The 15,613-nt window shown below is 40.0% G+C and overlaps 1 protein-coding gene across 2 annotated transcripts in view; it reads right to left on the minus strand.

The window, feature by feature from the left end:
- The window catches only part of LOC124719995, a 517,761-nt gene that overhangs the window by 330,613 nt on the left and 171,535 nt on the right, over nucleotides 1-15,613 (minus strand). For both annotated transcript variants that reach the window (XM_047245223.1, XM_047245222.1), the window contains exon 9: nucleotides 5,031-5,157. In XM_047245223.1, coding sequence (XP_047101179.1) covers nucleotides 5,031-5,157 — 127 coding nt within the window. The remainder of the gene's footprint in view (nucleotides 1-5,030; nucleotides 5,158-15,613) is intronic.

Here is a 15,613-nt window from a genome sequence, read left to right on the forward strand (position 1 = left end):
GGAAGTAGTTAACAAAGCGATACAAATTCCACCATTGCAGTGGTAGCAAGAGATCCCTGGGAAGTGATTCGAAAGTATGCAATTCTGATAAGGGAGAAGGTTCCAGTTTAATCAAAGTACATTCTTCTTTTTTATCTTCATCTGTTCCTATCAGTGTGTTAGTTATAAATGCAAAACCAAATGTGTAAATATCAAGTTGATTATGTAACAGTACCCTTTAGCATTCTTCTTTTGAACAGTGAGGTATGACTACAACGTGTTGTCCGATAGCTGAGTGGTCAGTGTGACGGAGATCCGTCCTACGTGCTCGGGATCGATTCCCAGCTGGGTCGGGAATTTTCTGCGCTCAAGGACTGGGTGTTGTCTTCATCATCATTTCATCCTCAAACGGCGCGCAGGTCGCCCAATGTGGCCTCGAGTGTAATAAGACCTGCACCAAGGCGGACGGACCTGCCCCGCAAGGGACCTCCCGACCAATGGCGCCAAACGCTCATTTCCAGTACCACAATGTGTTCTTCGTTTGGAGAGATTAGTCAACGATAGCCTGAAACTTATGAGATTAAAGAGTTATCCGCAGACAAAATATCAAGATCGTGTAAGTAAACCCATCGAATTTTTTGAGCGTCATGAGCAACAACTAAAAGGAAACGTCATATTCCTCAAAAAACAGGTACCAGTTCCCATTAAAGTCCTATGAACATATATCTAGGTGCTTCACTGCAAAATCCAAATCACCACACATTATTGGCGAGAAATTAATTCTTCCCACAGCCATCTAAATGCAAGGAGAAAGGTTAGACGAGAGTCTGAAGTTCATACCACAGTCAGACGATATGGTGATTGTCTTGATACAGCAGCCTCTGACATGTCAAATCAGTTGCTGGAACGTCTTCATTTCGCCCTGCAACTTGATGACAGTACTGATACGGGAAATCTGTCCCAGCTTCTTCCTATTGTACGCTTCTGTTACGAAAATGAAATACGATAGAAAAAAATGGTTCAAGTGCCTCTGAGCACTATGGGACTTAACTTCTGAGGTCATCAGTCCCCTAGAAATTAGAACTACTTAAACCTAACTAACATAAGGGCATCACACACATCCATGCCCGTGGGAGGATTCGAACCTGCGACCGTAGCGGTCGCGATGTTCCAGACTGTAGTGCCTAGAACCGCTTGGCCACTCCGGCGGCCGGAATGCGATAGAACTTTCAATTTTTCAAAGCTCTGGAAGGGAGGGCTACAGGCGAAAATATTTCTTTTTAGTCCATTCCTTTTTGTTGACTGCAATCTGTCTTGGACAAATTGTATTCGTACATGTACCAATGGGGCGGCAGCATTTACTGGAACTACGATCGTTGCCCAGAAAGTAATGCATCGCATTATTTCCTCAGCCGAAAACAATGCTACGAATGAGAAACGCTACGTATCCATCATTTGAAGTCCCCTGAGTGAGCGGGCGAAGTTTTCATCACTTGCCCTGGAAAACAGGTACCGGTTCCTATTAAAGTCCTAAGACATCGTGATTCTAGGACAGTTTCAAAATGGCGTTCGTAGGTGATGTACGTTACAAACAACGTGCCGTCACTGAATTCTTCACTGCAGAGGAAGAACTTGTGGGGAATATTCACAAACGCTTAAAGAAAGCTTATGGAGCATCTGCTGTCGACATAAGTAGAGTTAGTCGCTGGCCACGGAGCTTGACGTCACCAGAGGGCGGTTCGCCGGAGTTGCACGATTTCCAGCCGTCCACGGCCGTCACACCTGACACACCTGACCTAGCCACTTGTTTGGGCCATTAAAGGATACCACTCGAGGAAGACATTTTGACGACGCTGAGGAGGTGATTCACACAGTGAAGCACTGACTCCGCCACCAGGACAAGGACTTTTACCGACAATGCATACACGTCCTTTTAGTGCTGGAGGAAGGCCACCGGATGGGATGGAGATTGTGAAGAAAAACCGTGCGTGTACATCAAACAACGGTCATTCGCGTGTGCAATTCACATTGTGTTCAATAAAGAAAAAGAAAAAAATGCGCTTCATTATTTTCTGGGCAACCCTCGAAGAAAGCGGTTCGTAGCAAGGGGATGTGCTGTTTTAGCTTCAGTAAAATTCACACCAGAAAGCATTGGCTTCTGAAGTAACACGACTGGAAATCAATAAACTGCTCAACAATGCAGTCAGTGTTGAAAATTTTGTAAAAGTACAAGGTTTAAACAGTAGTAATTTTCCGTTCTTTGCGAGGAGATGGGTTCTATATATGCTTCGCTTCTACTGCTCTCTGAGGTACCTTGGTTGCCACGTGGTGAAATGCTTCTTCGCGTTCTGGAGCTGAAGGGTGAATTTTTGTTTTTTCCTACTGAACAGCAATTCTCCACTGACGACTGTGTTTTAGAATGACAAATGGATTGTAATGTGTCTCTAGCTACACTATATTATCAAAAATGCCGAAAATGACTCAAGTTCGTGGCGCCCTACATCGATAATGCTGGAATCCAATACGGGTTTGGCCCACCCTTAGCCTTGATGACAGCTTCCACTCTCGCAGGCATACGTTCAATCAGAAGCTGCAAGCTTTCTTGGGGAACGGCAGCCCATTCTTCACGGAGTGCTGCACTGAGGAGAGGTATCGATGTCGGTCGGTGAGGTCTGGCTCGAAGTCGGCATTCCAAACCATCCCAAAGGTGTTGTATAACATTCAGGCCAGGACTCTGTGCAGGCCAGACCATTACAGGGATGTTATTGTCGTGTAAACAATCCGCCAAGGCTCGTGCATTACGATCAGGTGCTCGATCGTGTTGAAAAATGCAGTCGCCATCCCCGCATTGCTCTTCAACAGTGGGAAGCCACAAGGTGCTTAAAACATTAATGTAGGTCCATGGTGTGACAGTGTCACGCAAAACAACAAGGGGTGCAAGCCCCCTCCATGAAAAACACGACCACACCGTAACACCTCCGCCTCCGAATTTTACTATAGGCACTACACACGCTGGCAGATGGCGTTCACCGGGCATTCGCGATACCCACATTTTACCATTGTTCAATCGTACAATGTTAAACGCTCCTTACACAGAGCGAGGCATTTACCGGCGTGATGTGTGGCTTATGAGCAGCCGTTCGACCGTGAAATCCAAGATTTCTCACCTCCCGCCTAACTGCCATAGTACTTGCAGTGGATTCTGATGCAGTTTGGAATTACTGTGTGTTGGTGTGGATACACATTACGACCCTCTTCAACTTTCGACGGTCTCTGTCAGTCAATAGACGAGATCGGCCTGTACGCTTTAGTGCTGTATGTGTCCTTTCAAATTTCCACTTCACTATAGTATCGGAAACAGTGGACCTAGAGATATTTAGGAGTGTGGAAATCTCACGTTCAGACGTATGACACAAGTGACACCCAATCACCTGACACGTTCGAAGTCTGTGAGTTCCGTGTAGCGCACAACTCTGCTGTCTCACGATGTCTAATGACTACTGAGCTCGCTGATACGGAGTACCTGGCGGTAGCTGGCAGCACAATGCACCTAATATGAAACTCGCATGTTTTAGGGGGTGTCCGGATACTTTTGATCCCATAGTAAATCACTTCAGCGCCGCAAGATGAATAACATCTTTCGAATGGGGAAAGTGCTTGCGTTTAAGAAAAACTTGTACTTTGGAAAACCCGTATTGAGAACAGTAACTGCAAGATGTTTTCTTGTCTCAATGAGTTTGCGGAGGATAATAGTGTGGATGGAGGGAAAATTAGTACCATTAGTATAGGGTATGGTTGTGGCCTTACTCAGCAATTCCATTACAAATTTCCGAATTCTTCATTTGAGTATGATTCGATCCACAACCCTTTCGATACGATGGACCACTTATGAACAGTGGAACAGGAGAAGTTAATGCAATTCTGAAGTGATAGAACTCTTAGAAATGAATTTAAATAGAAGTCTCTCGAAAAGTTTTGGGTGCAGACTCTGAATGAATATGCCAATTCAGCAAGAAGCATATTGGACGTGTGAAAGCCCTTCATGTCGACTTACTTGTGAGATTCAACATTTTCACGATGGTATTAATGAAGACTGAATTTCGGTCTCAGCTGCAGATGTAAAGGGGCTTACAAGTCACTGTTTCAGACATCCAACGAAGACTGGACCTGCTTTATTCACACATTCAAGCGCCACATCACACTGAAAGTGCAAATGTCAAAATTTTCCTAATTTTGAACCATGTGCATTTGTACACGTTTTTTATTTTCTTTCCAGATGATCAGTCTGAATAAAACAGTTTCTAAATGGGTATTTAAATTTTAATTATTGTTCTATCTCATTTTCACATTGATATCTTTCAAATACGAAAGAATTCGTAATGAATTAAAGTCCATATAAATGGAAACAAACTGTAAACAACTAACTTATTTGTGAACTAAGTTTTTTTAAAAAAGGTTTGTTAACCTTCAGTTCCTTTGAATAATAGAAATGTATGATAATTTCAAAAATATTTAAATTTGATATGATCGAAGCAGCTTCCCTATTAATCATTACTGTTACAACAATAATAATAATAATCATTACTATTATTGTTATTATTATTATTGTAACTGATAGTTACAATAATCAGACACAACTAAGTGGATATCATGGGATATTTTTGTGCCAAGTATAAGAAGTGTTGAAGAAGGAAAGAAAAATGGGGCGAGAGGGGGGCAAAAGAAGAATTTTTGTTTCAGAAGGTGAGTGCAAAGGGGAAAAACTATGAGAACCCCTGCGTTGGTGGCCAGTACCGTGGACGCCAAGTGTTTGGTTCCCAGGGACCACCTGGAAAGGTCAGTATTGGGATGCCTCTTAGACTACACAACAAGCCATCAAAGTAGGGCCAAGTAGAAAGGCTTGAACCAGTCTGGCAGCTGCATGATATCAGTTTATTTTCGTATCGCTGTTCCAAAGAATTTTCCAAACTGTAGGACCAGTAGGTACTTGCAGTTAACACATGTTTTGAAAGAAATGTTGAAAATCATGTAATGAGATAGAAAGTACATACCAATGTTAAGGCACCTTCCAAGGTTGTAAACCTTAATACCTTCTCCGTGGAACTGGAATTTTACTTCATGATTTCCTTTGTCATATGGAATTCGGAAAATGCGTCTTTCCCACTTCCCGTCAGGGTGCTATCAACATAAAACAGGATCTCCTATGAGCGTAAATACTGCAAAATCACAATACTGTAACAATGAATGCGAATTTTGAACTGAATTTAGCACATTGTAATTAATCCTCTACATAAGGAGACCTATTACACTAAAGCAGAGGAAAACGAAGGAAAACTATTACTAGCAAACAGAGTACTCATCAAGAACAACTGTGAAGTAGTTAAATATGGAGAGCACAAAGCTTAAGGAATTAATGCAGAAAAGACTAAATAAGTAACACATAAGATGTATCTAGGAAATACAACTGTCTCTAAGAAGTGTTGGAGGACACATCTATAATATTTATCCACAAAAATGCAATCTCTAGCAACAACAATGTTTCCAAATACAAATTAAAGTTTTTTCTTCCTAAGATTCTGATCATTACTGTATCTGAATAATGGAATTAAGATAATTAGATAATTACAAACTTTTAAACGCCTTTCTTGTACTTTTATACATGTGTTTAATTTAGTGTGTACTACTATTATCTTTCCAACTCAGTGACACTGCACAGACTGTACGTCAGGTTACAGTGTACATTATTTTTTATCTTCCTCCTAGCCACACACTATTTTATTTTTCGCTGTTCTTCACATAATTATTCGATACATCCAACTGAAAGCACTTCTTTTATGCTACATATTTCATGTTAATCGTCGATCATAATCATATGGCTATTTCTCCATTCACAAATGTTCTTCCAGTCATACTGAATAAAGGTCTATTCCCTTATCTCATGCTGTACTACTTCTAGATTCTGCTCTTTGTTGCATTATGGCTGACTTGTAGGAACTGCATTCCTTGGCATATTTTGTTGTTATGAGTAAATGCTTTTCTGGACATAAGAAATCCCCATGCAGCAGTACCTTAACTTAGTAACAAGCTCTAATGGCCTTTAATGTTCAATAATTATTTGTCTCCGCTCACAGACTATGAAAGAATACTACTACTCGACTGTGCATTATGAACACACATGCTGCTAAGGCAACTAGCACCATAATATAGTGTAGCACCAGTTCATTACATATGTAATATAATTAATGAATTTTCTGGAAGGTGGCGTCAGTTCTGAAGCTACTTGTACTATTGTTTCAGGCAACTTATGGATATCTACCCGTTTTCCTGCTCTTAACGAACGTTGCTACAATTGTCTTTCTAGCAGAGTATTAGAAGCAAGTGCTGACTTCATAGAGATTTCCTTGAGCTGTTTTGTAACAACTCAGTGGTTTAAGATCCATTTCCCACCTTGTTTAAGTATACAGTAGTGATAGAACTACACATGCCGTAGCAGTGCCCGTCTATGACTGAAAAGAAGTTAATTTGTTTAATTTATACTAAGAAACTAAAAAAAATAAGGTTTACAAAGGAATTAATCCCATAGGACGGAAATTAGTAGAGACATGTACAAATACAGACGAACAAATGACTACAATTTTTAAAGAGAAAGAGCCCCACAAACTGGGCTAGTGAATAACGCATTGGTCCATATCTGGCCTTTATGCAAGCAGTTATTAGTCTTGGCATTGATTAAAACAGTTGTTGTGTGTCCTCCTGAGGGATCAAAACCAACAATATCAGAGGACAAAGAGCAAAACTGGCGTGAAAACAGCATGAAATTACGATTTTATTACCAAAAATAGAAATTTTCACAGAAATGAGGAAAACCACATTAATGGAGGAAAAACAGTTAAGCTGTATCCTGCTTATTACTTCGAGCTTCATCATCATCACTCGCTGCTGAGCTTTTCCTACTGCTTTTTTTTTCTCTTTCAACATCAATGGTAGATCTCTCTCAATCATAATCTTGAAAAGTTCATACATTAACTCGAACCATCCATCTTGATCATTCCAACACATTTCTACTTCTTCTTTCCGTAAGTACCCGCTTAGGCCTTTCTTTACTTAGAAAAAATTTTCTATAGAATAAATTTTCTGTTCACACCCAACTTTTGTTTAGTCATAAAAAAACCAGGAATTTCACATACACTTTGTCATCCTTCTTCCTCAAGAGTTTCTCAACAGGCTATATGTGTGGAAACTTCAACTTCTGTAGCTGATGTTCATTAAAAATTTCTTTCCGTCCTTCCCCTCCAAGGTATTCAGCTTGCATGACACTGGCTTATAAAAAAACAGCTCGATCAACCATAAGACATTCTGTTGACTAGTTGACTTTGTTGCGCTTTCGGAAAATTTTAAAATTTGCTGATTCTCACTTCATTGCTCACTTTACATTTAGGCTTGGCATCTTCAACATGAACTGCCTTCAGTAGTTCCTTCTCATCTTCTTTGGTTACATCTGTTGGCTTCATCTTTACTGTTGAAAGCATCCAGTTATTGTACTGATCAACCAACTTTTCAACCAGTTCAATAGATTTGTAGTTACCTTGAACAGCAAACTCTTTCCACATTTTCATCCATCGGTGTTCTGTTAAATCCTTTGACAAAAGATGCATTCGACTCTCAAAATGTTGAGTACTGGTTGATATTACGGTTCTTCGCCACTTTTCAAAATGGTTTGTTGTAAAAATTTTTACCGTCTCTGTCTGCACATTTTTTTCCGAAGGCGTCCTCCACATATTTGTCCTTACATGCGATGGTCGATGCAAAATTTGAGAAGACATTGATGACAGTCAATAAACATTTGGGTCTTTTGTTCATTTTTGAAATGCATTTCAAAGTACCAGAGTCCATTTCTATTAGGTCAGCTAGCCATCAATCGTATATGAAAAGTTGGATGACACTACTTCATTTAAAAAATTTTCCCAAGGTTTCGGTAGTTCGTTGGTGGTTTCTTCACGAACATTCACTTCCTCTCTAGCGGCTACAATTTTTTTTAACAAATTTACTTTTCTTTGTCTTACATACTGTACGAAGACCTTCAAGTCACTTCATCAAAGTTAAATACTCTCTCCACATTGTAGTATAGTTCATGTTGACCTAGGTCGTCAACCAGTTGTCTTGGTGTTACCACCAAATAAATCGAAGACAAACTTATTCTCGTTGTCCTTGTGGTAAGGTGCCCAGTGTGTGCCAACGTTAACAGAAGTGTTTAAATTTACCGCTCCACACACAACACTTTTTGGTTGACTGGTTAGTTCACCGATCAAGCAGCTACCACGAAAGTGGTTGATTTTCAACTGTTTTGCAAACTTTGCTAGGTTAAAATTTGGTCGAGCTTTGTAGCTCCCTTATTCTCTATTGCATGGTTGTGTCCCTTCGTTTCTTCCAATACTGAGTCGTTCTTTTGTTTTGTCGTGATTACATTTTGCAATGGCAACAACACCATCAGCCAGTGAACCAATTACTCCTGGTGCAGCAAGTAAAATGGGTATAAATCCTCGTTTATGTTGTGTTAGTCCTGCCTTTTTCATAAGATATTCAACAATTTTGAACGAGACGTATGCCTAGAGATATGAGTAGGTCTTCACCAGTTTTTTGCTTGTCTTTCCTCGTTCGTTGCGAGTCAGTCAAACACTCGTCATTGCTGTGTAGCTGATAGTTGTTGAGTGTAGTCTTCCCACTCGGCAGAACACTGTAGTCAATCGTAAAATTGTTCATTTACGCAGACAAAAAAGATAAACCATTTTTTATTAACCTCACCTGTTGTCATCCAAGCCATACCTAGTTTTCCTTTTCCTTACACTATTCCTCTTACCGTCATTGCAGGCAATTTTTAACCAAATGAAGCTTCTTCTGCTCGCATTTGTCCCTTTGGAGACGACTGATGTTCTTTGCCAGCTCTACGTCTTTTATCTAGATCTGTATGGTATCTGTAGGCTATGTCACGTCTTTTGCCTACTTCATACAACGGATTAATTCCTTGTTTCCTGGAGCCAGTCTCTCATCCAGTTTTGTTCCTGGACCACAATAAATTTATCCTGGTAGATGCCTTTCGAACGCAAGTTCATTGATCATCGGTTTCACCAAGCCCTTACCATACTTTTCACTTTTGCAGAATCTATGCGGAAGATTATCAAATATCTGACTCTTGGGAATGTTGATGAATAAGTTACTGTAGTTATTCCACAACATCTGTTTTGCTACCACTATTTTCATTGTTAAAATATTTGTAGCCTTCCATCTCCTCACCACCGATACTCATTAATCTATCTCGTAACTGATGTACATCATTCATCCAGATATACTCGACTGCTTTGTCTGTATACATATTTATGACGCCTTCACCCATTTTCTCATCAGCATTTGAACGAATGATCCACACTTTGATCAACCTTCAGTCTTGGGAAGAAAAGGTCAACCATTTCTCTTACCAAATAAATGTTCTTGGGCACCACCCATGAACCATGGACCTTGCTGTTGGTGGGAAGGCTTGCGTGCCTCAGCAATACAGATAGCTGTGCCGTAAGTGCAACCACAATGGAGGAGTATCTGTTGAGATGTCAGACACACGTGGGGCTCCTCAAGAGGGGCAGTAGCCTTTTCAGTAGCTGCCGGGGCAACAGTCTGGATGATTGACTGATCAGGCTTTGTAACACTAACCAAAACACAATTTCTGTGCTGGCACTGCGAACTGCTGAAAGCAGTGGGAAACAAGCCCTAATTTTCCCCCAGAGTATGCAGCTTCACTGTATTGTTAAATGATGATTTTGTCCTCGTGGGTAAAATATACCGGAGGTATAATAGCCCCCATTCGGATCTCCAGGCGAAGACTACTCAGAGGACGTCGTTATCAGCAGAAACAAAACTGGCGTTCTACAGATCATAGCGTGGAATGTAAGATTCCTTAATCGGGCGGGTAGGTTAGAAAATTTAAAAAGGGAAATGGATGGGTTAATGTTAGATATACTGGGAATTAGTGAAGTACGGTGGCAGGAGGAACAAGACTTCTGGTCAGGTGAATACATGATTATAGAAACAAAATCAAGTAAGAATATTGCACGAGTAGGTTTAATAATGAAGAAAAAATATAGGAACGCGGATAAGCTACAACGAAAAGCATTGTGAACATATTAGTGTAGCCAAGACAGACACGAAGCCCACGCATACCACAGTAGTACACGTTTATATGCCAACTAGCTCCGCAGATGATGAACAGATTCAAGAAATTTATGTGCGATAAAAGAAATTATTCAGATAGTTAAGGGAGAGGAAAATGTCATAGGAGAGAATGAGAAGTAATAGGTGAATGTGGACTAGGAGTAAGAAATGAAAGCTGAAGCTGCCTGGTAGAATTTTGCACAGAGCGTAACCTAATCATAACTAATACTTGTTTTAAAAATCATGAAAGAAGGCTGTATACATGCAAGAGGCCTCAAGACACTGGAAGGTTCAAAAATGGTTCAAATGGCTCTGAGCACTACGGGACTTAGCTTCTGAGGTCATCAGTCCCCTAGAACTTAGAACGACTTAAACATAATTAACCTAAGGACATCACACACATCCATGCCCGAGGCAGGATTCGAACCTGCGACCGTAGCGGTCGCGCGGTTCCAGACTGTAGCGCCTAGAACCGCTCGGCTATCCCGGCCGGCCCGGAAGGTTTCAGATAGATTCTATAATGATAAGACAGAGATTGAGGAACCAGGTTTTAAATTTACAGGGGCAGATGTGGCTCTGACCACAATTTATTGGTTATGAACTATAGACTGAAATTGAAGAAACTGCAAAAGGTAGGAATTTAAAGAGATTGGACCTGAATAAACTGAAAGAACCATGGGTTGTAGAGCGTTTCAGAGGGAACAAGATCGAGAGCTATCAGTTCTGTTCGTCCCCAGGAAACGAGAAGATGAAAAACAAACTAAATACTCCCAACAAGGATCATCCGTTCTTTTCATCAGCCTCGTTACGCTTGACTTTGTCTCTTGCCGATGAGACAGCTATGAAAGGTCACATCCTCAACAACGGGAAGATAAAAACTATGAAAGATGAAGTACTTTTTCCATTAGATGTTCTTGGTGGGTTCTTCAAAGCTTATATATAAAGAAGTGACAGTGACGTAAGAAGGCGATCTAACAGTATGTTTCACATGAAGTTGAGGTGCAAGCGATGCTACTCTTCGTTAGTCTGATCGAAATGACGCCGTTGTTGAAATAGTAGGTATGCTTACAAAGGTAGGCAAAATTGTTGTGGAGAGTGTGGCAATCCGTGCTACCGCAGTAAGATACGCACCAGAATATATGCTCGAACTACTACAAGAAAAGCCTAAAATCCGAAAATTCCCATTTATTTCTTTGAAGCACAGACCGTCGAGATGACAGGACTGAGCAGCAAAAGAAATTTCGAGCTATATGTCACAAATTACTACATTTCCTAAGAGTTTGGTATGCCTCACCTAATTTTCGTTCTGTTCCAAACTAATTGCAAAAATAATCAGTTGGCTGACTCTTCCCTGTTCGTTCACGTCCAGCTTCAGAACGCCTACCTGACGAATGGGGGAAACGAAGTTTTTCATCAGTAAATGTGGAACCCCGACCCACCTGGCGACTTTCTGAAAGCTTACGGTGCTTTTCGTGATTTTAAATGTGCGACACAGGTGAGGGGTGACGTTAACTTAAATCTATTCAGTTTCGTCCAAAATAAAAACGCACTTTCGTCATCCCCCATGGAATACAACACTCAGAGTTCTTTGTTGGTGAGATTCCTCTTTTTTAGATATTTTATGACATTCTTTGCCTGTGTTATAATGTTTCTCCATCATGTACACAAGTGGTTGAAAGTCATCGAGTGACTTCTCCTTACCACCCTGAATTCATCTTTATGTCACCACCATTTATGTAGAAAAAAGCATTGGTATGTTTAAAGTCGCGTGGCTTCAAGATTCTTTTCTACATAAATGGGTAAACGTGAGGTAAGAATACCTGCCCTTTCTTGTTTTGTAACCGTGTGCTACCCTGATAAGGATGAAGTGTCTGCCTTTATAATCAGTTGAGTGATTAACACGTTTTTCTTTTGTTTAATCCCGATGACGACGAAATTTGTGCAGTTTATGAGTATTACAAACAACGTAATTGAGTAAGTAGTGCTCGTATATCTATCATGTTTTTCAGGACAATATCTTGTAGTTGTGAGGAATCAACGCTTGTTTATTCACTAATTTGAGACTATCTATCACGTATCTTCGTACCAGGTTCATCGTTCTTAATTTTTCAACGTCGATGAACAATCTTTGCACTCTTGAAGCCACATTATATCCTTCATTACACATGTTTTGACTCCTTTCGATATTTCTTTCCTGCTATCAAATTTACTAACATACATTTTTGCTCTCATACCAAAAAATTCTTCCATTATTGTTCCATTGCACTGATCCTTCATCTTTCCTACAACTTTCTTGGTCACTGGTGGTACACTGTAAATACTCTCTGTTGGATAGTCACTTGTGTCAAATTTTTCGATCATAGGTTCATGTCATCGTAGAAATCTTCAGTCTGTTTGTTTTAGATGAAGCTGTCAGTGCCTTGGTAACTAAGTTCAGTTTTTTTCTCCGTATTTTAGCTTCACCACTTTGTGGTTCAGGTCGAACATTCTAGACTCGTCGAGTATACTCATACTAACAAAACCTGGCTTGTTGAAGACGATTTTTACCTTGTTCATGTCGATGGGAGCAAAATTTTCATTAAAAATGGTTCTTCCTTTCAAGTTGGGCTTTGTCAAAAGTTTTTCACACTTTTCTGTACTGAAGGCCAATTTTGTGTCCTCTCTGTTCCTTGTGTTCTCCATCGTCTTGCAAAACAATGAGTTGTTTATTAATTGGAAGAAATCCTTGAAGTCATGCGTTTCCTTCGTTCTTATCTGTGTGTTCAAGTCTGTGTACTTCTACAACCAGTCAGATTGCTTGAAATTCAAGACTTTGTTCACTTTCTACGTTTTTATCACCGCGGGAAAGATAATTTGAAATTCCTGTAATGAAGGACATATTAAGGTTTGTCATTTAGTGTTGGACACAATTTTATTCCCTGTAAGAAGTGACAAATCTTTGTGAAGATCATATAATTCCTTCGGAAATGCTAAGTCAACCACGAAAATATATCCAACAGGGGAAGTCTCCGACATTTCACATATTTTTTCGGAATTTAGCGAAGTTGGTTCATCCCATTCAAACTAAGCATTTGGTAAAAATTGACTCATGGCATATCCATACAGGTGGTCTGAATCGAGACTGTCAAAAAATTTTTTGTCTTCCTTGAACCCTAATTCTTCAAAAATTTGTTGTTTGCTATCACGTAACTCTTGCAAAACTGGAATGCTCCTCCTCTTATCCACTTTTCTAATAATTCTAATAATCATGTCATGGTGGTGTCCAGTCATTTTTGAAAAGGTGTCCCAAGATAATTCTGGTGCTGTGTAGTACCAAGAAGAATCAAGATCATCAGCTTTCAAGCAAGTTTCACTAGGGTTTGGAAACACATCACCCAACAACAAAACATTTGTCAAAAGGTACATATAATGGTATTCACCAAGATTTTCGGCATTAAATTGTTTCCAAACCAACTGTTCATGCTGGTAATCTTGGTCATTTATGGCACAGTCGTTGAGCTTGTTGTGAAATTCTTCCTTCCATGGAAGCTGTGTTTCTTCAAATTTATTTCAAGAATCCACGTAATCGTAGGGATAACCGCCTTTTTTAGTTACTAGATCGATTAATTTCTCTTCTAAAAATGCTGTAACGTTCGTCACCTGTCCTTCCTACAGATTCGACGAAAGTCTCTCAAGACTTGATGTCATGAACCAAAAGGTGTAATAAATCATCTCTTCACATTTTCTGACATCTGACTGAAGCTAATGAATCTTTCTCCGTTATTTCGGATCAAATCTTTCCCTTCTCCATCGTACACAAGCTTTTTCACAAACAAATGTGAGTTACAACTTGAGAAATTGTGTAAATGAGTTGGATGTTTCATTTGTAGATTACATAGATTGCTCAGTGAAGGTATGTATTTTCCAGTCAAATGATCGTATGACGAAAATTTTTGTTCTTCGGTGAGTAAAGACCTCAACACAGTGGACATTTTCCAGATTCACAGTATATTGACTGTTCATTTCATGATAGTGGCTACATTTCTTCAATTTCATAGTAAAGTCTTCCGATTGCTTCAACTTCTTTCACACACTCAATGTAATTTTTATGGGACTTGATACAGGTCTGGTTCCTTGTAGTGCCCGTTCATGTACTTGACGTAGTAACAAAATCTACTTGGCTCATGTCATATTTTTTATACATCGTGTTGACAGTTTTCGACTTTAGTCGTAAAGTCTCTGATTGTGCGTAGATGACGAAAGGAATCTTCGCCGTGTGTTGACAACTTTTGAAGATTATGTGTTGGCCCTTCTTCCGCAGTTGAACTGTAAGTGCCTTGCTGACTATGTAATTTCGTGTGTGTTCATCCATTTCACTGTTGAAGGTGGATTAGATACATGTCACAGATAAATATTTTATTTTCATTGTTTTGTAATTGAACTGGAAACGATGCGTGACAGATCCTTTATCAAACAGTAGTGAGAGTTCACGCGTTCCTTAAAAAATGGCAAATTTACGTGTTTTTCTATCTTGTTCTTCTTCATTTTCAGTGGGTACACTTGAAATTTTTCATCGAATGAGTAAACACTAATAGATAGTTTGATTCTTTCTTCAGCCTTGGGAATGTCATAGCTACGACGTGAAATGAAATGTTGGGCATCTTTTCTGCATAAATTTCTTGTGGTTACTTTTTCTGTAAGAATTTTTCTTTTTTTTCTTTTTTTGTCAGTTCGATATAATGCTGAAGCGAGCCTGTTTGGCTCTTATTTTTTCTGGGTGTTCAGTGTGTGATTATCCACTCAGTGGGACACATCGATTAATTGACAGTTGCAGGCCAATAATTCTGTTTAATGTCCATTCCGAGTCACACAAGCTGGAAAGTCAGCCTTATTGCTCTTTTGTAGAACTGAACTGGGTCTCTTCCGGTTGTGATCCTGTAGTTCTGTGTCTGGAAGCAAAATTCCATGATTCTTTCACTTCTCCTCATCCTGTACTCACAGAAGATGAAAAGACTAGTCTTCACCCCCCAATGAATTTTTAGTTGATTTTTCATAATTTTCGTGATTTTCGAGCTAGATGTGTTCAAGAAAAGTTTTGGTACTTGCAAGCCTTGGTTGCTGTAAACAGAATCTGAATTCGTCCCAAAAAATGACGTTTTGCCATTCGCGTACCCAGGTTCGTCGTTGAGTACACCATTGCAGGCGCTCCTGGCTGTGGTGCAGCGTCAAGGGTAACCGCAGCCATGGTCTCCGAGCTGACAGTCCATTCTCCTGCAAACGTCATCGAACTGTTCGTGCAGACGGTTGATGTCTTGCAAACGTCCCCATCTGCTGACTCAGGGACCGAGACGTGGCTGCACGGTAGGTTACAGCCATGAGCATTGTGGTGTCACCGCCAGACACCACACTTGCTACGTGGTAGCTTTAAATCGCCCGCGGTTCATTAGTACATGTC

This window comes from Schistocerca piceifrons, chromosome 11, assembly GCF_021461385.2.
Source record: "Schistocerca piceifrons isolate TAMUIC-IGC-003096 chromosome 11, iqSchPice1.1, whole genome shotgun sequence".
Classification (NCBI taxonomy): domain Eukaryota; kingdom Metazoa; phylum Arthropoda; class Insecta; order Orthoptera; family Acrididae; genus Schistocerca; species Schistocerca piceifrons.